This window comes from Leguminivora glycinivorella, chromosome 16 (assembly GCF_023078275.1).
Source record: "Leguminivora glycinivorella isolate SPB_JAAS2020 chromosome 16, LegGlyc_1.1, whole genome shotgun sequence".
Taxonomy (NCBI): Eukaryota; Metazoa; Arthropoda; class Insecta; order Lepidoptera; family Tortricidae; genus Leguminivora; species Leguminivora glycinivorella.
This window is the reverse complement of record NC_062986.1, coordinates 8,450,565-8,475,027: the sequence shown is the minus strand read 5'-3', so window position 1 is coordinate 8,475,027 and position 24,463 is coordinate 8,450,565. Positions and strand designations below refer to the sequence as shown.

The window sequence follows — 24,463 nt, the reverse complement described above, 5'->3', positions numbered from 1 at the left end:
CAATAAAACGGTTAAAAACCTCGAGATCACGTCACATTGGTTTGCCTCACAAGTCGTCTCCAAACTCATGTAACCCATATACTAGTGTGCTTCAGCAGCTATAAGCCGTATATCGCCGAACCAATTACGCCAGCGTTTGTGCCCGCTGAAAGCAGATTTAACTGAGATATTTTTATTTTTAGGTATGACCTCTATTCGAGATATGTTGACGAGTAGGTACTAGGTCCGTAGGTAGGTACGAGTAGGACCACGCTACTTGAATACGTTAATTATAAAATTATTATAATGATTGCCGAGCAACCTTGCTTGCAAAGTTATTTCAAAGTTTGTAGGCATAAAATATTCATTTCCTCATTTTATTTGACGTTCTCTTCTAAAAGAGAAAACTTGAATGTTCAAAACAATATTGTAATTTAGCTATGCTATGTAAACAATTTGGTGAATGATAACCCTTGATTAACTATACCATCAATCGCTTTTGCCATCATTTGAGGCCATCAATACCGGAAAGTTGGGTGGGGTAGGTATAGGTACCCAAGTCTCAAAAGAAAAAGTATCCTATTAAATTCTCCTTCGTCTTAACGTTCACGTCGGATAGTGCTAACTGATTTAGTTCAATAAACCCACAACGCGCTGTGTAAGGATTCCGAGACAGCTGGGATCTTTGCCAAAACCCAGTAAATATCGTCCGGAAATTTGCCAATCGGTTTGAAATAGACTCAACATAGCTCAACACTGTCCGATGGAAATACTACAGCTTAAGAGGTTCCATTTATCTCACAATGGTCCTATTACTTTAGAGCCGTTTCCACCCAGTGTTTTATACAAGCGTAAGCGGCAAGCGCGTAAATATACCTATATTTACGCGCTATGGAATATAGGGAATAGTAAAACACGTGTTAGTTCCTTACAACTAAGTAGGGATTTGAATCACGTGGGGTATCCAATAAAAGCGCTGCACTTTCCTTTGCCCATTCATTTGATATCCTACATTAATTACATAGGTATAAGATTAGGTATAAGATTTATAAAAAAAAATCTTTGTACGCGTACTCGCCGCCATCTTGTTCTGTCACGCGGCTCACGTCAAGATGGCTGACAACGTCGTCTTGGAGTGTTTTCATTCTATTCACCCCTCTACCAAGTAACAGACTCGATAGGGTACCCAGCGACAGGGCACTTGATGACAAGATCGCTTTCAGCCACAGCGGTGACCTTTGGCATCTCGCGGATGAACGGCAGCCCATACACGTTGACTCTGGCCGCGTGCATGGCCTTGCCCGCGGAGTTGGTGGCCACGCACGCGTACTCGCCGCCATCTTGTTCTGTCACGCGGCTCACGTCAAGATACCTGACAACGTCGTCTTGGAGTGTTTTGATTCTACTCACCCCTTTCCCAAGTAACAGACTCGATAGGGTACCCAGCGACGGGGCACTTGATGACGAGGTCGCTTCCAGCCACGGCAGTGACCTTGGGCATCTCGCGGATGAACGGCAGCCCATACACGTTGACTCTGGCCGCGTGCACGGCTTGCCCGCGGAGTTGGTGGCCACGCACGCGTACTCGCCGCCATCTTGTTCTGTCACGCGGCTCACGTTAAGATGGCTGACGACGTCGTCTTGGAGCGTTACGTGCTGACCGACCACGAATCTGGACAGAAAATTACAAGTACATTTTTTAGCGGGGGGTTGTCAAGAATCCGATTGTGCCGTAACAAAATAAATAGTAATCAACTCCACGTTAGTGCGAATTGAGAAAGAACCTTTATCGTTTTGTACAATGTAACGCAAACAATCGCATTTGGTCGAGCACCCAGGTTTAACATTATATTAGAAATTTAGGAGACCTTAATTTATTGCTATCATCCTATTTAATAAAAAAACTCTTATTTTTAAAAGAGATGCCTAGTTTCAAAACACAAGCCATCAGTAGCACTCCAAAGAGCATATACAAGGTGTGTAGTCAAATAACATTATCCAAACACGAATATCTTTGTCTAGGTAAAATCTAGGAAACAATTACCTATTTCCTAAAGTCTCAGCACAACTCTTTGATTTACCAACATTTATTCAAGACTCCTAATCCTCGTGTAATCCTCAAAGACCAGTAGCGTATGCCAAATAGAAAAACAAAAGCCAAAAGCCCTCCCTTCTTCACGGAACCTTTAATAAAATAGGACGCAATAAATCTGTTTATACGTGGTAGATTGTTTCCGATATATCGACACATCATTTGTCTAAATCGGTTATGGGGCACCAGCGTGAATTTTTCCCTTTTTGGCTTTCTCGCAAACAACTACATTATAAAGGAGAGTGATGGATTATCTCTTGTCAAATTTATTTTTCATAAGTGGGTGAGATTTGGTTTTTGAAGATAAAAGGCAAAAAAATGCAAAGAGAAAAATATACCAACAAATAAATAAAAAAATCGATTCGTACCTACTATTTAAGTACCTATTTGTGGTGTCCATTAACGTGTTAGATAGGTACTATTAATAACTACTTATGAGTCCCATGACATCAACAATCAAGACTTTAGAAGAGATACATATAAAGAGTCATACATCACAAAAAATAATAACATTAAAAATATTCTATATTCTTGTATTGCGAGTTTAAACCCTTAAATGCATGATTTTTTTCTTTTAACACTGAAACCGGGCTCTATGATTTTTTACGGGGAAACCCATGTAATCTTTCTAACTAGAAAAGTTAATAAAATGTAATGTGATAGACAATGGTTTTCTGACTCTAGGAAAAATAATAAAAAAATATTTAACATCGATTTTAATACTAAATCAGTGTTAGAAGTAAAATAGGCTAAATCTTACTTATATAAATATATAATTACTAGTAAAATTAATAAGAAAACTTTTACTACTATTAAAAAGGTACACTATTTGAGAAACCCCTATGATAAAATGATTAAACATAAAATAGTTACTAACTCTGAAAAAATCTGCCTGAATAATGTACTAAAAATCACCATCATCCAGTTTTTTCACACTTTTCCGCCATTTTTTCTTAAATGGTTGGAAATAATGTTTTTATTAATTGAGATGTAGGATCTAAGAAAAATAAATAAAAAAGTCCAGCTTATATTTTGGCTATAAACTAGCCAAAATATACATACATACATACAAAATATACATACATTGTAGCCAAATGGCAACAATATGCATTTAAGGGTTAAGAGGAGAGTCCTCACGCACCTTTGTAAATGTAAATAAGTTTTTTCCCAATAACTCACCTAGAGTTGGTAGGTATAGGGAAACCGTCCAGCAACCACGTGAACTGAGGAGGGGGGTGGCCCATAGCTACGCACTTGAGCGACACGCTGGGCCCCGGCTGGAGCGTCTGCTCGGAAAACCAGTACACCAACTCCGGCTTCGATTCTGTAACAAAATAATACCGAAATTTCATTTACGGAACAATAGAATAATATCACAAAGGAAGTCCTTCATTTTTATTCTTTTATATTTTTCTATAAAGTGTAAATACTTTTTGTGAAGTGGCTGAAATAATTTTATCTTTAATTGCGTAAAACATGGGTTTGGAATTGAAAATTAAGTAATTTAGGTTTTTGGAATATGAAGTTCTTTTCAACGTCATTTTGTACCTGCTTGATGCTATATTATTCAAAGCTCTGGTCACTGATTGTTCATTGAAATAATATAATTATTTTCAGTGAATCAAATAATATATGTAGTAAAACATGAGTTTTTTCGCGGTTTTGGCATCCTAAAGGTCCTACTATGTCATGGTAATCTTTTATGTCGATTAAATTAGAAACATGTGAAATTACAACAGACTTGCATTTGTTTTGTTTCGTCCAATTTCCAATGAAATAAAATACCTATAATAATCATGAAATAAATAATACTAGGTACATATATGTTAAAAGTTATGTGGTAAATATTAGATTTATATTTTTTATGCGATGTTAGACACTACAATAACGTGCCTATATTTATCTGTGTAACTTAAATAAATCAGCACGCTTATAGGTACCTACAGGTCAGGTCAGGAGGGACCTGATACACGCGTTCTCAACGAACTGTAACCTTTTCACCTGCACGTGTTTTTGCTTACTGTAACATTTTTCCGTAATAGCAGTTGATTTAATTCCACTAATCCTTTTCTGGCTCTGCTCCTGGCACGGAGCCGGATAGATTCCGTTTTAATTTTCATGTCGATTAAGCGGTGTGAGGCTGGCATTATGAGACAGGCCGGGCCGCAAATCCGGCTCACGCGCCCGCCGGCACGGCCGCCCTTCGCTTAGATTAGTATTTTTCTCGACGAATTTGCGAAACAAAGAATTTTTCTTGGTCTAACAAATACAGACTCGATTTGTATAACGCTGAGAGAAAATCGAATTGATAACTTGTCGCCGACACGAGACGGGGTTTTGTGTTTATGATAATAATTTGTGGAAGTTGTGAAAAGAATTAATAAAGATGTAACGTTTTCTCAATGCGTACATAAGTTTGCAAGTAAGTTTAAAACCTAAAGTATTTATTCAAGGAAATATAATTCAAATTTATATTTTATTTCTATTGCAATTAAAATTACAATTATATTTCCTTGAATAAATACTTTAGGTTTTAAACTTACTAGCAAACTTATGTGAACATAAGTCATAAGCATTTATTGCATACATATTAGGTCTTAATTAGGTACATAATATGGACCCTGCAAGGGCGCGGTGTACTGTAAACAATCTGACAACGTTCAGCATAGTAGTGGCACGTTCATTTTTATTGGCTTTTCATTTGCAGTCTAATAATGTACTTATATTTTATTTCTATTGCAATTAAAGTACTTATTTCATTATTAAACTGCAAATGAGAAGCCAATAAAAATGAACGTGCCACTATGCTGAACGTTGTCAGATTTTTTACAGTACAACGCCAGCAGAGTTCTGTTAGCTGTAGGTATTGGATGTATGTATGTATTGGATGGATTAGCCCAGGGTGCGTAGCCGAATGGCACAAACGCTCACAAAACGCTCACGAAACGAAACGCTAGTAGATATCTATCCCTATCGCTCTTGCGTATTGGCGCGACAGAGCCGGACTACGTTTCGTTTTCGTTTGGCGTCGGAGAAATGCCATTCGGCTACGGGGCCTGGACCGGGATAAGTGGCGTACACGAAGGGAGGCCTATGCTCAGCAGTGGGCGATTAATGGCTGAAATGATGATGATGATGATGATGATAGGTATAATGGGCCTTTCACGGGTATTTCTATACTATGGAAGCAAGAAATCTTCGTAGCCTATAGAAGCTTGCAACTCCTGAGGTGTTACAAGCGCTTGGCCGACCCTAGCACTCCGCTCCCCCCTTTGATCTGGCAACCTTACTTTTTACGTCCCCCATCTCCCATCACATTAAAGCATTTTAAGGAATGGTCGTATACGCTCCCATTTAAACAGGTTCGCCCGTTTTAGAACTGTCCTTTTTGTCCTCGTTCAAACGAGACAATGGGACTGGATTAAATTTATGTCATAGTTGTCCCGGGAGACCCGTGAGGCTGGGATTTGAAGTAAAACGCAATAACAGTCCCTTTACACGAAAGGAGATGACCGTTTACAAACCGGTTGTCTTGGTACCGATGTGTTGGTAGACCTTTTCCTCTGTAGATATTGACATTATTGGAAATATTTTGGCACACTTGGGTGTAATTCAATTGTACCTAATACTATCCCAGCAAACATTCTAAGTGCTTTTACCCATACTCTAGAATATATTACTGCACGTCTAATCGTTAGCACGCAACCTACGTCCGCGCTGTCAAACAAAATACTGTCTTGCGATACGAGGTCGAAGCATAGTAAGTCATGATGGCGGTCGTTTTGACCTTGTATGGTTACTCGACACCATTAGGTCATAGAATTAAGTGTATATTACGTAAAATTGACTTAAATACCATTACGTCGTATTTTTAGGTATATTTATTTTCGTCTCGTTGCAAAACTCAAGTTAGATTTTTAGCCAGACATTTTTTGTGAGCGAAAAGAAAATACTCTCGTAATATGTTTGTCTCTTTCTTTGCATGATACCTCGTAAAAAAATAACCTTTTTTAGTAATTTAATGGTAAAAACCACGTTGAAATAACGTTGAAAAATGGTAAGGCTTACCAATTTAGTACATTACAACCCATGGCACGTCGTGTCGACGTCGATTCCACATCGCAAGAATCACCTAAGTGGCGACCATTAGGTCGCAATTACTTAAATTACGTGGAGTCGACGTAGCCGGCACGTGCTTTTTTTCCCCACTTTGGTCGACTCCACGTGGATTCGAGGTCGATTCGAGGTAACTCATTTTGGTCACTGTCAGATTTGCGACCTATAATAGGTAGTTTTATCGATATTTTTACCTAAAATGTTTGCTGGGATATAGGTTTTTTCCATTTTTTGATTATTGTACAACATAAGTAATTGCTAAGCGTGACAGTGAAACTTCAGCAATTTTATGTGGTCTGCCTACCCCTTTTGAGAAACAGGTGTACGTTTTTGTATGTATGTATTATGTAATTAAAACATTAGAAGCGTAAAGCTGATTTCATACATACATTCTACTCTCTTGAGAATACAAAATTGGAAAAATCAATCATAGTTATAATTAAATTACTTACATCAGCACGGGTAGCATCACAGAACTAAATCAAGATAGAAGGAAAATGCTCGGCGATTAACAGCGAAACCGAGCGTGTAACGTTTTGTGTCGAGCCTATGACGTCACGAGTGTACTTTAGTGATGGGAACGTTGTCGCCGCGTAACCCATTCGATCGATTGTGGAGGTTACGTGCGGGATGCCCGCCGAAGTTAAAAATATCGGATGTTCATCTTCGTTGTGAAATGAAGTAAGTATATACCTGTATTCGTGTGATTCACTAGTAGGTATATAATTTGCCTAAGGCCAGGAACAAAGATTTTAGTAGGTAGGTATTAATACTAGTTAATATTTCGTAATATTTTTAAGAAAATCGACCATGTACTCACAGCATTATCCTCATGTTAATTTGTTACAACTTTTAGTAATCTAAATATATAAAAGAAGAAGCTGACTGACTGACTGACTGACTGACTGACTGACTGACTGACTGACTGACTGACTGACTGACATATCAACGCACAGCCAAAACCGCTGGTCGTAGAGATTTCAAATTTGGCACGTAGGTTCCTTATACAGTGTAGAGGAGCACTAAGAAAGGATTTTCCAAAATTCACCTCCTAAGGGGGTCAAATGGGGGTTCAAAGTTTGTATGGGGAAACAAGATTAGTTCGACTATTTTATTCGAAACTTCACAGGAAGATTCCTTAAGACATATGACTGAATACGTGTTTCAGGTTTTTTGAAAATTTAACCCCTAAAAGGGTGAAAAGGGGTGATAAAGTCAAAAAATCAATATGGGTATCGTTTTTATGGTTTATCGGGTCGCTGATCACGATAAATACAACGTTTTTAAAATCTAACAAGGCGGAAGTGAAATACCTTCTCCCCTGTTGTAATGCAATGGGGTTTAAATATCAAAAAAATATATAAAAGAAGATATTGACTGACTGACTGACATATCAACGCACAGCCGAAACCGCTGGTCCTAGAGATGTCAAATTTAGCACGTAGGTTATTTATATAGTGTAGATGAGTACTAAGAAAGGATTTTTCAAAATTCGCCTCCTAAGGGGGTCAAATGGGGGTTCAAAGTTTGTATGGGGAAACAATGTTAGTTTCACTGTTTTATTCGACACTTCACAGGAGGGATCCTAAAAACATATGACTAAAGACGTGTTTCAGGTTTTTGAAAATTTTACCCCTAAAAGGGTGAAAAGGGGGTGAGTGAAAAAACAATATGGGGTTACGTTAGTTTTTATGATTAATCGGGTCGCTGATCACCATAAATACAACGCTTTTAAAATCTAACGAGGCGGAAGTGAAATACCTTCTCCCCTGTTATAGTGCAATGGGGTTTAAATATCAAAAAATATATAAAAGAAGAAACTGACTGACTGACTAACTGACATATCAACACACAGCCGAAACCGCTGGTCCTAGAGATTTCAAATTTAGAACATAGGTTCTTTATATGGCGTAGAGGAGCACTAAGGATTTTTCAAAATTCTCCTCTTAAAAGGGTGAAATGAGGGTTCAAAGTTTGTATGGGGAAACAAGATTAGTTTGACTATTTTATTCGAAACTTCACAGGAGGATTCCTAAAGACATATGACTAAATACATGTTTCAGGTTTTTTGAAAATTTGACCCCTAAAGGGGTGCAAAGGGGGTAAAGTCAAAAACACAATATGGGTATCGTTTTTATGGTTTATCGGGTCGCTGATCACGATAAATACAACGATTTTAAAATCTAACGAGGTCGAAAAGAAATTTTCTCCCCTGTTGTTGTGAAACGGGGTTAAAATATGCAAAATAGCCATAAGTATAGGTTTAGTTTTTATCTTTACTTCTGGTTCAAGAGATTTCAAATTGACACGGAAGTTCCTTAGAGGAGCACTAAGAAAGGATTTTTCAAAGTTCACCTCCTAGCATCACATACAACCATTTCAGTCGCAAAATCTTCAAATCAGTAACTAACTGTCAAATGTGACATAACGCGTGGTAACGTCGTGCAAACAATGCGACCGTATTGATACAATAACAAAATGTAGTCGTCGTGTGCACTCGTTACGGTAACAAAATGTGTACGAATTTGTGGCTGTCAATGTCACTGTCAGAATGACTTTTAACGACACTTTATTAGTCGACGTTTGCACACATAACGGTAACAACATGTGGACGAATTTGTGGCTGTCATTGTCACTGTCAAAACGGTTTCTGACAGTGACATTGACAGAATTTGTACACACATGTGTAGGTCTGATTACCGAACTGCTCCTAAACCACTGTATCCGCAAATGACAATCTGAAATAAGAAGGTTTCTCAAACTGTCTTGTGAAGTTGTGGACTGGTTGCTTTGAATCATTTAAATATGAGCGAATTAAATAATAATAAACGACGACGACCATTTAAGCACTCTTCGACATTTTATAGAAATGTGGGAAAGTTAAGAAAAGTGCAGAATGATAATACAAATAGATAAGCACTTTATAGTTACTTAATGTATTAAATATATAATTTTTAATTCTTATTGATAAAAATGAAGTGTAGTGTTGCTTTACACAATAAAAGTAGGAATCAAATGAAATAGAGTATTTACTGTGATATTAATAGAATTTCTGTTGCGCAATGATAGTTTTTTTCAGTACAGAGGCTGCTTTTTTTAACGCAGTAGTGCGAGCAAATCAAGCAATGATTCATTTCTTGTCTGGTCGAAACTCTTGGCTTAGATTTAGGTACTGAAAATCGTCGTACGATACACGTGCGAAAAGGACTTTCACAACCCGTGTCTATTTAAAACACTCCCTTCGTTCGTGTATTAATTTATCGCTACTCGTATCGATTTTCCTCTTTTCCGCACTCGTATCTACAAGTATTTTGTTTGGGTTACAAAAAAAAACACATTATTTACTCTACTACGTTTTATTTATGTCTCTTTAACATTACAAATTTGTAGACACTTATCTATACAAAAATCTTGACAAAAGAAGTACAGATCGCTGAAATTAATGTTGATAGTAATATTAATGACGACTTCTTCAACAAGTGTCAATTGTGAAATGCTGCAAAATACTAGTTGCTCTATAGAAGACCATAATAATATGATCCCCGATCCTTTACAACCCAGCAGCTCAGTACGCACGTTACAATTTTTTTTTAATCTTCTTTAGTGAGGGCAACTGAGTACGACGGCATATTTAATTGTTTATAAAGTTTGAGGATACCTGGAAAAAATGAATACAAGAAGCCATTTTGAAAATATAATAAATATTCACTGCTTTCGGTCACGCGTGTACGCTGCGACCATTTTGCGACCGTTTGTCGACCGTTTGGTGACCGTTTGGCGACTGTTTTTTACATGGAATATTACCGTCTTAATCCATATTTTAACAACTTTATTGGTTTTCTAGGCATTATTTTTATTATATCAGTATAGTATAATGCACCGGAGCACTAAAACTTCACCAATCAATAGACATAACACGCAAACACCGAGTAGTCAATAATATTATTACTGGTTAAACTGAGGTAAATTGATGGCGCGTTGATAAATTTAGACTTATTTTATGAAATCACTCGAGCAATTTAATTGGCCATTGTAATTAGCCCACATTATATTACAAATGCAAACAATATTTATCTTTAACAAATTCTTACGCCATTACATTTTAATGTCAAATGATTTTATTTCTTTTTTACTTTGACGTCTCTGACAGTCGCCATTTGAAAAGAACGAATGATTTTGGGAAAGTAGTCGCCAAACGGTAACAGTGTGTGCACGCGTAGTGCACATAACTGTCACTTCTGTGACCATTTGTGCCTGTTACCAATCGTCCCCATTTGGGTCGCCGCGACTAAACGTCGACCGTACTGCGACTAAGCATTGAGACCCGAAGACCTGTGTGTACACAAAATAGGAGGATTTGCGTAGGAACGGCGACCGATTATGGTTATATGGGATGATAATTTGACAGGGGCAAGGACAGGGACAGGGACAGGGACAGGGACAGGAACGGGATAGGGTTAGGGTTAGGGATAGGGATACGGATAGGGATACGGATAGGGATACGGATACGGATACGGATACGGATACGGATACGGATAGGGATACGGATAGGGATAGGGATAGGGATAGGGATAGGGATAGATATAGGGATAGGGATAGGGATAGGGATAGGGATAGGGATAGGGATAGGGATAGGGATTGGGATTGGGATTGGGATTGGGATTGGGATTGGGATTGGGATTGGGATTGGGATTGGGATTGGGTTGGGATTGGGATTGGGATTGGGATTGGGATTGGGATTGGGATTGGGATTGGGATTGGGATTGGGATTGGGATTGGGATTGGGATTGGGATTGGGATTGGGATTGGGATTGGGATTGGGATTGGGATTGGGATTGGGATTGGGATTGGGATTGGGATTGGGATTGGGATTGGGATTGGGATTGGGATTGGGATTGGGATTGGGATTGGGATTGGGATTGGGATTGGGATTGGGATTGGGATTGGGATTGGGATTTAGATTTAGATTTAGATTTAGATTTATTTATTTCATAATATAAAATTACATTATAAATTATTCTACCTTAATCTATAAGAATTTATATTATGATCGTCGAGTATGATTTTTAATGAAATATCAATTACAATTATAATTTGATACTAATTTTAAAAATATAACAATAATGATTTATAAGTAATCACAATGTCAATTTTTACATAAAAAGGAAAAAAGAAAAAACAAGGTATCTCATAATGATCGTCAAACTAAAATTAAAATACAATAATGGATTACAGTCAATTTATATTACATGTCATTTCCATATACTCATTTACAGAATATAATGGATTTTCCAATAAAAAGATTTTCAATTGGCGTTCAAAAGTTTCGTCAGATGTTTCTGTTCGCAATTTCGCGGGTAGTCGTTCGTAGTATGTCGGTCCAATCACTCTCGGGTTCTTTACTGAAAGCGCCATGCGACGCGGCACTGTTCGCAATCTCCCTGTGGACCGAATTTGTTTCCCGGAAACTTCAACGCGCTTGAACATCGAGAAATTGTTTCTCACAAACATTAGTACTTGGAAGAGGTAAAGTGAGTAATGTGTCATTATACCGTTCTGTTTGAAGAGCTCCCTGCACGGATGTCTAGTTTGTACTCCGGTTAGTAGTCGTACCGCTCGTTTTTGAAGGATTAAAACTCGCTTCGCATCCGTGGAGTTTCCCCAAATCAACGTCCCGTAAGATATTAGCGAGTGAAAATTTGAGAAATATACAGCCTTCAGTGCTTTTCTCGATATAAGCGGCTGAAGCTTCTTAATGGCGAAGACAGCACTACTCAACTTGTTGCATAACTTGTCAACATGGCACTTCCAGTTAAGATTCGAGTCGACCGTAAAACCCAGGAATTTGCTTTCGAAACACAATGGCATTGGACCGTTTTCAATACATGATGGTGCTTCAGTGCTACGGGCCGAAAAAATCATCACACTGGACTTCGCGACGTTCAGGAGCAAACCATTCGACGAGAACCACGCCTGAGAAACATGCCTCACTGATTCTTTCAGCCAACTGTTCGTGATTTTGGGCCCTCACTACAACTGTCGTGTCATCCGCAAAGAGTATAGGAATGCCGCTCGTTATTGCTGAAGGCAGATCATTAATAAATAGCAAAAATAACGTATTGCCAATCGCAGAGCCCTGTGGAATACCCAAGTTGACATGACCCATATCCGAGGTGAGTACTACGATTGGGATTGGGATTGAAATTGGGATAGGGATAGGGATTGGGATTGGGATTGAAATTGGGATAGGGATAGGGATAGGGATAGGGATAGGGATAGGGATAGGGATAGGGATTGGGATTGGGATTGGGATTGGGATTGGGATTGGGATTGGGATTGGGATTGAAATTGGGATTGGGATTGGGATTGGGATTGGGATTGGGATTGGGATTGGGATTGGGATTGGGATTGGGATTGGGATTGGGATTGGGATTGGGATTGGGATTGGGATTGGGATAGGGATATCCCTATCCCAAAATAAAAATAAAATAAAATAGATTAAATAGGATTAAATAGGGGATGGGGACGGGGATAGGGATAGGGGAGAGACGGGGGCAGGGACGGGACGGGGACGGGGTTGGGGACGGGGATAAGAATAGGGATTGAGGTCGGAATAATCGGTCGGCAATCGATTTCTAGGCAGTGTAAAATGCAGGTGGCTCAGTGGGAAGGGATTAGTATTTAAGTAGGCATCGGCGAGTATCCTGCATCCGTAATAACTATTACATTCAATGTGCTGTAAGAAGATCGTTGTTTGCTTGCCTTTTATATGTTTACGTTTGCAATAAGTATAAGCAAAATTGAAAAAAATTGTAAGCGATAATGCAAGGAAGTACTTTTTACCCTACCGACCATAGCGTCGAGATACTGGTTATGTGGGTTGTATGAAGTTTCCCCAGTATAAATATTTATTATAGGTAAAATACATACATATTCGTACCTACTACCTACGCTGTGGTCGCTGTGTAACAATTCTAAAATCATTGCAAGAATTTCTTTTAACACGTTCGCTGCGGCAAGCCAAAACCTTAACCCAAAATCTAGTGCGTTACGAGGCCCAATCCGCCCCGTAATAGTTTACACCGTAGTGCGTTACGGGTATGAAAGTGCCCCGTACGCCTAAGTCTGTTAAAAGTGCTGTAAGTTCCTGAAATATTAGATTTTCCAATATTTTTTTCGACTAACTGTAAGAGTATGAAATTTCCTACGTCTCATTATGCCCGCACGTGGATACAATAAAAACTCACAAAATTATATAGAAAAGAAAATACGGGGTTATATTATCCCCGTATCGCACTAAAATTGAAAAAATACGGGGCTTAGTACACCCCGTAACGCATGTAATGTATTAAGGTCGATAAATTAATAGTGATGGAAAATAAAAATATCGATGTATATGCTGTATTAATAAAAAAATTACACATCAAAAATGATACTTCGCACTCTTGTATTTTTGTGAAAGTAGTTAATATAAGTAAGTAACAAAGATACATAAAATAAGATAAACCACCACCGTTTTTACATATTAAAAACATATATTTAATTACCTACTTGTAATTAGATGTCAATTTGTGGTGATTCTGATGTTTATTTTGTGGGATAACCTTTTTTTTTGGAATATAGTAGTCCTACGTGTGGTTCGAGCGCTTCATTTTTAATTTGCCGATAACAAGTATTTCAGTAAGCACTGCACTAGCGAAACTGTGCCCACAACCCCGTACGGGCCAGCAAATCCTTTTACGGGGTTCACGGAGACCCGTATCGCACTAGAAGGTCATTTTTGTCCCCTGGTCGGTACGGGGTCCCTGAGACCCCGTATATAATTAATATATCAATAAATAATACTTTTGAACAGAAATCCAAATGTATATTTGTCATTTTCGTAGTTGTAAAAATGACCAAAATACAGCTTCCGCACCAGCGGAGTGAACACGATTTTTCTCACCCGCACTGAGTGATGACAGTGTACGGGGTTCAAAAACCCCCGTAACGCAGTGAACGTGTTAAAACAATAGTAATATGTGTAAGGTACAGTCAGCCAAAAAGCAGTGTAAGGTTCTTGGCTGACCGTACAGCAAATAGATCAGTTACAATGGCCCCCCAGTCGAAAATTGCCCCGCTTTACCTTAATCGAAATAATCGCGGACAGATGTACCTACAAAGAAACCTACGGATCCAAATGAAAATCTTATTTTTGTAAACGTTTCAATAAGAATACTTTTATTACGCGGGCGAAGCCGCGGGTAAAAGCTAGTATATAAATATAATTAACCATTAACACATTTTTAGAGTTATTTTTATTCATAATAAATATAGAGCGTATTATGTTTGTATTTGTTTTTCTGCCGACCACAAATTCAACGTTAATACCGTAACTGTAACCTATTTTAAAGTTAAATTTACTTTTCACTCGTACTTTATATGTATAGTTTCATAATAATATAAAAACATAATTATAATTTCCACTGCTTCGCAAAATCGATTTAAATCGAATAAGGAAATCGCAGCATACATGACGATATAGTTCCGTGGTGCACCACTATTCTTAAGTTCGACGGACAAAATAACAAATCTACCTTCACTTTGTCTCGACAGTTTGAATAGCCTATTTTTATATCGCTTGTTTTAAACGCACGCCAAGTCGGACTCGTCAAATTAAAGCCGCAATGGAAAACTAGTTTGACGGCCGTACGTCCAGTCAGGAAAATCGTGTTTTTTATTTAATAAAAAATATTTTAGGACAAATGGTACTTACCGATGATAGAAAACACTTTGTTTAACACCCTTGCTTTTATTGGTGGTGTTTGAACAGTTAATTATCGAATACCGACCCATTTTGTATTTTTCATTGTATGTCACTCGCGGGCAGCGGTCGGGAGCAGACTGACTTGCGCGGCGAACAATGTTGCTCGCTATTTAACTTTTCCGCACGCGAAGTAGATACACTTTTTCCTTCTATCTTGATTTAGTTCTGTGGGTAGCATGGTCGCGCAATAGACGATAAAATATCAGGCCGTCCCTATCGCACTATTAGTAGGTAAGTGCGATAGGGACGGCCAGATGTTTTATCATTTATCGCGCGACCATAATTGCCTGCCAGGTTGTGTTAAAATATTAAATAGGAATATTAGGACTTTGTATGGAGAAGCGATCGTCCCCTAACCCCTTCATTGCCGGGTACACGATCCGACTATTTTACAAAATTCTCACGACCCACGTTTCCGAGTGATTAAGTGTAACGATATTGTAAGGGTTAACACATCGTGGTTTTTGTAAGTTGGAACTGTTGTTGTTGACGGTTCGGGTTCGGGGCAAGTTAATGTTGCTGTTGCAGGAATTTGTTAATGAGGTCGTCATTAAACGGAAACATAAATTGAATTTTCTCACTTGATTCTTCGTAAACAGACGAGAAAGTTGTATTTTATCCACAAGAGAGCAAAGTAATTTTATGCATTCTTCGTGGCTAAATGACCACGAGTAGATAGTTATTCAGTATTTTATCCAACAAAAGAGAGCAAAGATCAATTTGTTCATGCAAATTGTTTCCACCCTTGAAAGCTGGCTAGTAGGATGACCAAAGTCCTACTCGTAGTAGATATTTATTCAGTTCCATTATATTGAATATATGTATATTAAATTAGATCATAGTTGCATTTGATTCGATCGTTCAATTTTAAAGGAAATAAAATGAATTCTATTTTATACACTGTGTTAACAGAAATTTCAGAGGCAAATTAAATTTGTCATTTTTTTAGGCTAATTACGATATGGATCACTTAAGTCACTTTCAAAAGTGACAATTTTATTTGACAGACCGCATTTCAATCGCAGCATCAACGATTGACACTTCAGCTCCCTTAAAAAAAACCGGCTGCACAGCTTCCTGCCAGTTACCGACGGTAATCAGTCAAAATAAATAGGAATCAGTCAATAATAATTAAATTTTATGTCAGAATCCGAAGCTCGTCTTTTATATATAATATATACGGCATCTGCCGTTCCGTTTGAACTTTTTACGTCACTAGGTTAAAATGAATCGCTTAAGTCACTTTCAAAAGTAAGTAATTTTGTTTAAAGAAATTCTATACAGACTATACCTACATTTTTGAGTATTTGCAGCTTTGAATTGGGCTGCAAGTCGGATTCCGGAACAAATGAGGCTTGTTAACAGAAGGTCAACGGCTTGCATAATTTATCGGGGCAGCCGTCTCGCGCACGCCCGACACTTCATCTGATGGGCCGTTCGGCAAATCGGGCATTTTCTCCATCCGTGCAAATTGTAAATTGGCATTTTTTACTTCAGGATACTGGAATTATTGGGTTTATAACGCTTGTGTTGTTTGGGTAGAGTACGGTAGCATAATGGTGCTCCCACACTGGCTATTATAAATGTTAAGTATGTAACGCGATGGCATTGCAATTGCGCTGTCCTTGTCACACAGCCATGCTCAAGAAGAGACGACTGAGGTGGTGAGGTTGTCGAATGGACCAGACTCGTTTACCACGTCAAATCTTGCTGGGAGAGGTTGCAGAAGCAAAGAGACCGGTTGGACGGCCAATGCTGCGCTTTAGAGATTGCGTGAAGCTTGACATGGTCGCCTTTGATAATATATCCCATGCAACCAGTGGCAGCCACTGGCCGAAAACCGACCCATGTGGCGTCGTGCTCTCCATGACGGTCAATCCAAGCACGACAATTCCTGGTTTTTCTATTTGAAAGATAAACGCATGAGGTGTCACGAGCAGGCTTCCAACCCCCGGGGCACCTGGGGGCTTACACTTGCCGCGTATGTGGACGCTGGATTCTTTCTCCGATTGGGCTACACAGCCACGAACGCAAGTGTCGTTCGAAATAGTTTGGATGCTGCTTAAACCATATGACACAGATGTAAAGGCCTGTTATTATTATTGTCACACAATGTTATATAACATACTAGCTTTTGCCCGCGGCTTCGCTCGCGTTAGAAAGAGACAAAAAGTAGCCTATGTCACTCTCCATCCCTTCAACTATCTCCACTTAAAAAATCACGTCAATTCGTCGCTCCGTTTTGCCGTGAAAGACGGACAAACAAACAGACACACACACTTTCCCATTTATAATATTAGTATGGATATAGCTGCAAAATTAGCTTTAGTATTAATATTGTACAGTACATCGTAACGCGATTGATTATGGTGATACCACCCTTACATAGTTTTAAGATTTGTTGTACCTAACGCAATATATGACAATCAACATTTCATTTCAATATATTGTCACTACTTTAAAAAAACGTATCTTCGTCTGTCAATGAAAAGAAAATTGTAGTAAGTATGTATGGAATGCATATAGACTTACTGCGTTTTAACTTTGAGGAGCAGCGTGAGTTACGAGATTTTTCAAAGTAGTGACGATATGTACACTTATACTACACCTATATTTAATAACAATATATTTTAATTCATAATTAACCTTTTAAGAATCTATTTTAAGTGCAATAATGAATAATACGTTGAAATAACACACATCACAGTTTCGTTTTCTTTCAACCCCTTTGCCAGGAGTGGCACTGAAGCTTTGGTAGTTTCGTGTGCTCTGCCTACCCCTTTATGGAATACAGGCGTGATTGTATGTATGTATGTTTAAATAAAACTTAAAAACATTAAACTACGGAGAGCACGAGGTTTGCTCGATTCTCGAACGCAATCTCAAGCAATCTGAATTTGAATTGAATTTGAATCTTTCTCTCTTGCTTTTGCTTCATAGCGACATTCCTTATACAAATGTCTACTAATTATCTCATAACTGAGCTAGCAGCGGAAAAGGCTATAACGAATGAGGTTAGTCAAGAGAAGGTCAATGGCTTGCATATTTCACAGAGAGAGCCGTCTGGCGCACCCGTCCGATGCTTAATCTAGACCATTCCTGAAATCACCCAGTTTTCTCTTACGTGGGTATTAAAATACTGAAAATACATAAATTTTTGACGACCGATCTGGCCTAGTGCGTAGTGACCCTGCCTGCTACGCCACGGTCCCGGGTTCGAATCCCGTAAGGGCATTTATTTGTGTGATGAGCACAGATATTTGTTCCTGAGTCGTGGATGTTTTCTATGTGTATAAGTATTTGTATATTATATATATCGTTGTCTGAGTACCTGCAACACAAGCCTTCTAAAGCTTGCGGTGGGACACAGTCAATCTGTGTAAGAATGTCCTATAATATTTATTTATTTTTCTCCCTCACTAGCTCGGAAACACGTGTTTTGTCCTTTAATACCAGCGGGTAAAAACGCATTTTATCCACTAGTGGGTAAAGTAATTTAACCTTGAATAAAGTAAAATTAACTGCTTTAAAATTGATAAAAGTAGGTGAATTTAGTAATAAATATGATTTACCACCTGTGGAACTACTGGAAGCAATGACAAACGCATTTTTTGCGTTGTAGTTTCCTCGCTATAGTGAGGGGAAATCGACACGAGTTTTGTGTTACACTCAGGATGAGCCTGCAACCTGGCATATAATGAACCACTTCTCGCACTAAAAAACACCATCTGTTTGTATTTTACTTCTCGTGAGTTAAAAAACTCGCAAGTTCAGGATTCTATTCTCGAACCACTCGCTTCGCTCGTGGTTCAACTATAGAATCCCTTCACTTGCTCGTTTTTCAATTCCACACTCGGCGTTAAAATACAACTTTGCCCCCTTGTATAACAAATAACTATAAATTCACGCCTGTATTCCCAAAAGGAGTGAATTCAACTTCTAGTGTCACTTTTAGTAATTAAGGAGTTGAAAGTAAACGAAATTTTGATATTGCAGTGACAGGTTGGTAGCTCAACGCCCACAACACAATAGGCTACTTGACCCTTTTTTAAAGTCTGTCTTATATGATTAAGTATACTGTCCAATTAAAGGAGTGGAATGCGCTCCCAGCATCGGTGTTCCCAGAGAAATACGACCTCAGTCTCTTTAAACGTAGAGTGAATAGGCTATTACTGAATCGGTGAGCTCCATCTTAGACTCTGTCTTCACTTCCCATCAGGTGTGACTAGGGTCAATCGCCGATCAGTCCATAATATAAAAAAAAAAAATTAACCGAAATAAAATATTATCATATTTTATTATGACCTAAAACCAGCAAAAAATATTTTTAAAGTATACTTTTACGTAATCAGGCGAAAACAAACACAGTCATGTTAATCTAAATTATCTGTGCATCAGGTCTCTATTTGGAAAACAATATTTTCTGACTTTTAAGTATGAGACATAAAGTTCATTATGTCAGTAATTGTTTTGACATGAAGTAAGTTTGAATTCGATGACGCCACTACATCGCTGACAGCGTTTTCGGTAGCCAAAGTAAATTAAAAATTACACATATTTTTAATCGAAAATACTTAGTCGTCATACACGTTTAATACTTACCCAAAATTTATAAATATTGGTTTTTATGTCAAATACTACAGAAGACAATCATTTATTGTGCCAAATACGATATGTCTAGTAGCCTATTGAACCAATATCACACAGTCGACTTTACGACTAGGGAGCGGTGAATTCTTAACCCGTCACCACACTGAACCACGGATGGGACGGAGCATACTGAAGATGATTGTTTTAGGCATTTGCTGTCAGATTTCATTTGAGAGTTGTCGCTTGATGTCCGTTACCGTCATTTAAAAAGCTTTTTCAGTACAGATGGTGTTTTTTATACGCACTAGTGCGAGAAGTGGTTCATTATATGTCAGGTCGAATTTTCGGAGAGCCATCTGTACTGAAAAACGTCGTTCGATACACGTGCGAAAAGGAAATTCGTAACTCGTGTCGATTTAAAACACTCCCTTCGGTCGTGTTTTAATTTATCGCCACTCGTTTCGAACTTCCTCTTTTACGCACTTGTATCGAAATGTACTATTATCTGTTATTCAGCCGTGTTGCGTCAAGAGCCTTCTATTTTATGGCGACACTTGATATAAAACCAAAATTAGCTTTTCTGTTTTGCGTAAGAAATTATTCGTTCTTTAAAACCGATATATAAGGTCCTAATTTATTAGATGCAGATTTTTTACTATTTTCTCTGCGTAAACATTATAGAAATTTGCTATTCTCATTGTTCTTTTCAATGACAACCCGCCGAACCTTTACGACATTTACAACAAACAATTGTTGACATGACAGACAGTGTTATTGTGACATGTGATAATGCACATGATGATTTTTTTTAGACGAAATTATAATTAATTTTTTTGTTAGGAAAATGAAATCAAAAAAGTTAAGTACATGAAAAGATTTCTTAATTTATATTTAAAGTTAATTATTTTAATGTAAAGTATCATGTGTTAAAATATCTGCAACTAATAAATTAGGACCTTATACAGATCTATACTCTATAGTGTTTTTAGTTTTATGCATTATATTTAAATATCTATTAATTACTCAATAGCTTTAAAGATTCCTACAAAATGATAATTATGTATTATTAAGATTTTTCCAAAAAGTGAAAAATGTCTGTTTCGATTAGACTCAGTTTCATCATCGATACCTAGGTACGAGCACCTATATGATTTTGTGTCAGTATCTAATATCTATAGGTATAAATTTAAGTATTGTTTAAACCATGCAAAAATGTTTGTACATGTTTATAAAACTAGAAATACAAGAGTTATTTTTACGACAAGCTGAAGTCAAGACTCAACTTTGAAACCCTAAAACTAAAGATGGTGGGTGACATTTTGAATCGTGAATTGAATTTTGACATAGCCCCCACCACGCCAAGCCTTAAGCTAGGAGCATACTATGCGGACGTCCGTCGTGAAACGACCGCGGACGGGAATCTGGACAATGGAAATACACATAGCCGTGCAAACTATCGGTCGACGGACGTGGACGTGGCCTTGAGCGCATGGACGTCCGTTCGAAATCTGGCTGGATGTTTTGTTCCGTGCACACTGTTCGGTCGCGGTCGCGGTCGTTTTACGACGGACGTCCGCGTAGTATGTTCCTAGCTTTATGGTAACTATTAGCATAGATTAAATATAAGAAGATCATACCACCCCATAGAACGCGCATACACTACACCACAAAAAATGTCTTGTAGCTTTCGATTATACTTGTAGATGGCGTTAAGTGTCACTTTTGAAATAGATTTATGGCTCGAAAGTGACACTTAACGCCAATCTACAAATAATCGATGGCAACAAGGCATTTTTTGTGGCGCCATCTATGTGTGGTGTAGTGTATGCGCGTTCTTAGGCGGTCGCATTTTAATGTATGGGATGGTATGATATTCTTATATTTAATCTATGCTATTAACACCTGTTATATTTTCGAGTGGATCCATAGCCACAGATCTTGTGTTTAAATATTCGCAGTCAGTTTCATGAGTTTAAATCCCAAAACGAATACATAAACATTACTCTGAGCAGCATGTGTTGCGGCGCACCGCCCCTCACATTTGCAAGGCTAAGTACGCGCCTTCGTCGGCACCATTGTCAAATACTTATCTCAGAATGAATTTAATTCAGTCATACAGAAGTAACACAAGATATACTCATTTAATTAATTTCGTTATATACTTAGCTTAAAAAGAAGTTACTGCCTTCGATGAGACTTGAACCCTTGACAACTAGCACAGTGCTCTGCCAACTAAGCTATCAACAATTTACTCGATACAACGATTTTTTTCACTTTTGATTTAGTTTGGTTCTAATCTTTAACATCGCACGCCGAAGACACTTTAACATCGAACATGATACAAAATTTATTTAAAGCAAATCATATCTTGCAGATATGATCTAATTATACTTTAAATACTTATGTGACGATGTGCTTTTATTCCGCATGTAATCCATTTTGGAAAAACAATTAGGTATATACTGCAAAACGATCTTTTTCGATAAAATAACAAATAAGTAGGTAATATAACCAAAAACTTGATTAGAGTTCAAATTAACTAACTACCAGCTATACAAAATGTCACTAACAATTATGATTTAAAAGCTACATAAAACGAAAACGATAAATAAAACAATGCAAATTATAGCAATAAAATAGTATAATACCTACTTTAATTCCCTTAACTCTAATAGCTCTATATTAACTTTATTCAGACACGCACAAAAACTTCCATCCATACTAAATATTATAAATGGGAAAGTGTGTGTGTCTGTTTGTTTCTCCATCTTTCATGGCAAAAGTAAGCAATTGATATGATTTTTTAAGTGGAGATAGTTGAAGAGATGGAGAGTGGCATAGGTTACTTTTTATCTCTTTTTGACCTCCCACTTCTCTCAAATGAGGGGTGGAAGTATTTAACGCGAGCAAAGCCACGTGCAAAAGCTAGTTTACTATAAAATGTCGCATATTCCCCGAGCACTTATAAAGCAAAAGAATAGATGATTTCCCCTTTATGGTACCCCCACGTCTAGTTCTTTAGCTTTGTATAGAATTTTAAAATTAACCCGCTGAGCTCTAGCGGGATAAAGCAGTGCTATTCCTACCCCTTTTCAAGTACTTACTTCGTTAAACAGTATAACTGATCCTTCTATTAAATGTAGTTCTTATCAATATCGAGATCAAACTATTTCTGGTTTATTCGAGTTTGGTAAGATATAAAACAATATAGCTCCGGACTAGATGTCTTATGGAAAAAGCGTTGTAACTACATACTAGGTTCATATACCGGGTGGGGCCTGTAACAAAAGCAAAAAATTAAACTGTAGGCTGTACTCCTTAAACTGACCAACATTTCTTCAGCAACTTTTAAAAAATTATGAAGTCTTTAATTTTCTTATTTTTCATACAAAATAAATATTAGCTTCAATGGACGCCATTATTGTTGTCATTGACGTTGTCAGTCACACTTTACACTTAACAGAATTCGCAATACATTACCTCTTAGGAAAAACTTTTAAGGGTGATAAATAACAAAATACAAGTTATTTTTAAAAGTAGCTGAACAAATGTTGGTCTGTGTAAGGAGTACAGCCTACAGTTTAATTTTTTGCTTTTGTTACAGGCCCCACCCGGTATTATATTTAGTGCGTTTTAACTAATCTGTACCTATCTTTACACAATCAACATATACTCCATCCGAAATAGTTGTCATTTACTTTACACATCACATTACCCTCTATAGACTCATGTCAGATTTTGGCGACAGTGTTACTAATTACTATCGTGCCGTAGCCGAAGTGACTATCGTCAAGGATTATTTTAGTATAGGATTTACATACTTCATTCTTTAACTACACTGATTATGCCTACAAATTTATGTTTTTCAAAATGCGTATTGACGTGGTAATCATAATTTTAAAATAAAGAAATATGTCATTTGTTCTTATCAAACATAAAAACACTCAAAAATATTTGAGGAAAATATGATATTGGCCACTTCCAGGCTTCGAACAACGCCATCTAGTTATAAGCCTAAAAGGCCCATACATTTCAGGGGTACGCTTTTTTGTATGGGCTTTATCAATCCAGTATTAAATCGTTCTTGCCATCGTTGATGTTACATGGCGATCCACACGCAACCGGCTCGGCTCTGTCGCGCCAATACGGAAGTTAGCTTTGATAACGATATTAGCATAAGCGAGTGTGACGTTGGCTAGGTACCGCAAAGCCGTCAGGAGGAGTTCAGATCATGATATAACCAGGACAGTTCGAACTGTCATTGGCTTAACTTTGTTCAACGTTACGTGCTTACCTTGCGGATTTTAAATCTGTTTATATTCGTTACTGGTTTATTGTATTGGCTTTTTATACTTATTGAAGCTAAATTTAAAACGGAGACACGTTTTGCTTACGTCTGTGGTAGGTATATTATTTTCGTATACCAAATCGTTGTCTATGATTATATCGCTCAGATAACCCCTAAAGTGGTGTAAGAGTTACATGTACATTTTTATTTAAACATTGGCTAGTAGGCCGAAGCATTATTATCATTAGGCATACAGATCATTAAAGTCCTTTGTGAATGTGTAGTTCTCTTTGTGTATGTGTAGTTCTCTCTTTTACAAAGATCTAAATGTAATCCTTCTATATGTTCAACTAAATGCATTGCGATGCCTGTTGTCGTACGACAAATTAAATTGGATACGTTTACCGTCGAACAATACTGCTTGGTGGTAAAGAACGTTGACTGAATAGAAAATGCAAAAGAACGAAAAAAGTACACACTGGGAGTACCCTATGGCGGTGTAGTTATGAATATGTGTCGGCACGACTTGCCACGGCCCTGCTTATATGGAACCCCTGAAGAGCAGTGACACCAAATAGCGGGACCGAATTAG

The 24,463-nt window shown here is 37.7% G+C and overlaps 1 protein-coding gene across 1 annotated transcript in view; it reads right to left on the bottom strand.

The window, feature by feature from the left end:
* The window catches only part of LOC125235039 (Down syndrome cell adhesion molecule-like protein Dscam2), a 331,791-nt gene that overhangs the window by 39,504 nt on the left and 267,824 nt on the right, over positions 1–24,463 (bottom strand). Inside the window, 3 exon segments of the mRNA XM_048141502.1 lie at positions 1,390–1,527; positions 1,530–1,651; positions 3,251–3,395. Coding sequence (XP_047997459.1) covers positions 1,390–1,527; positions 1,530–1,651; positions 3,251–3,395 — 405 coding nt within the window.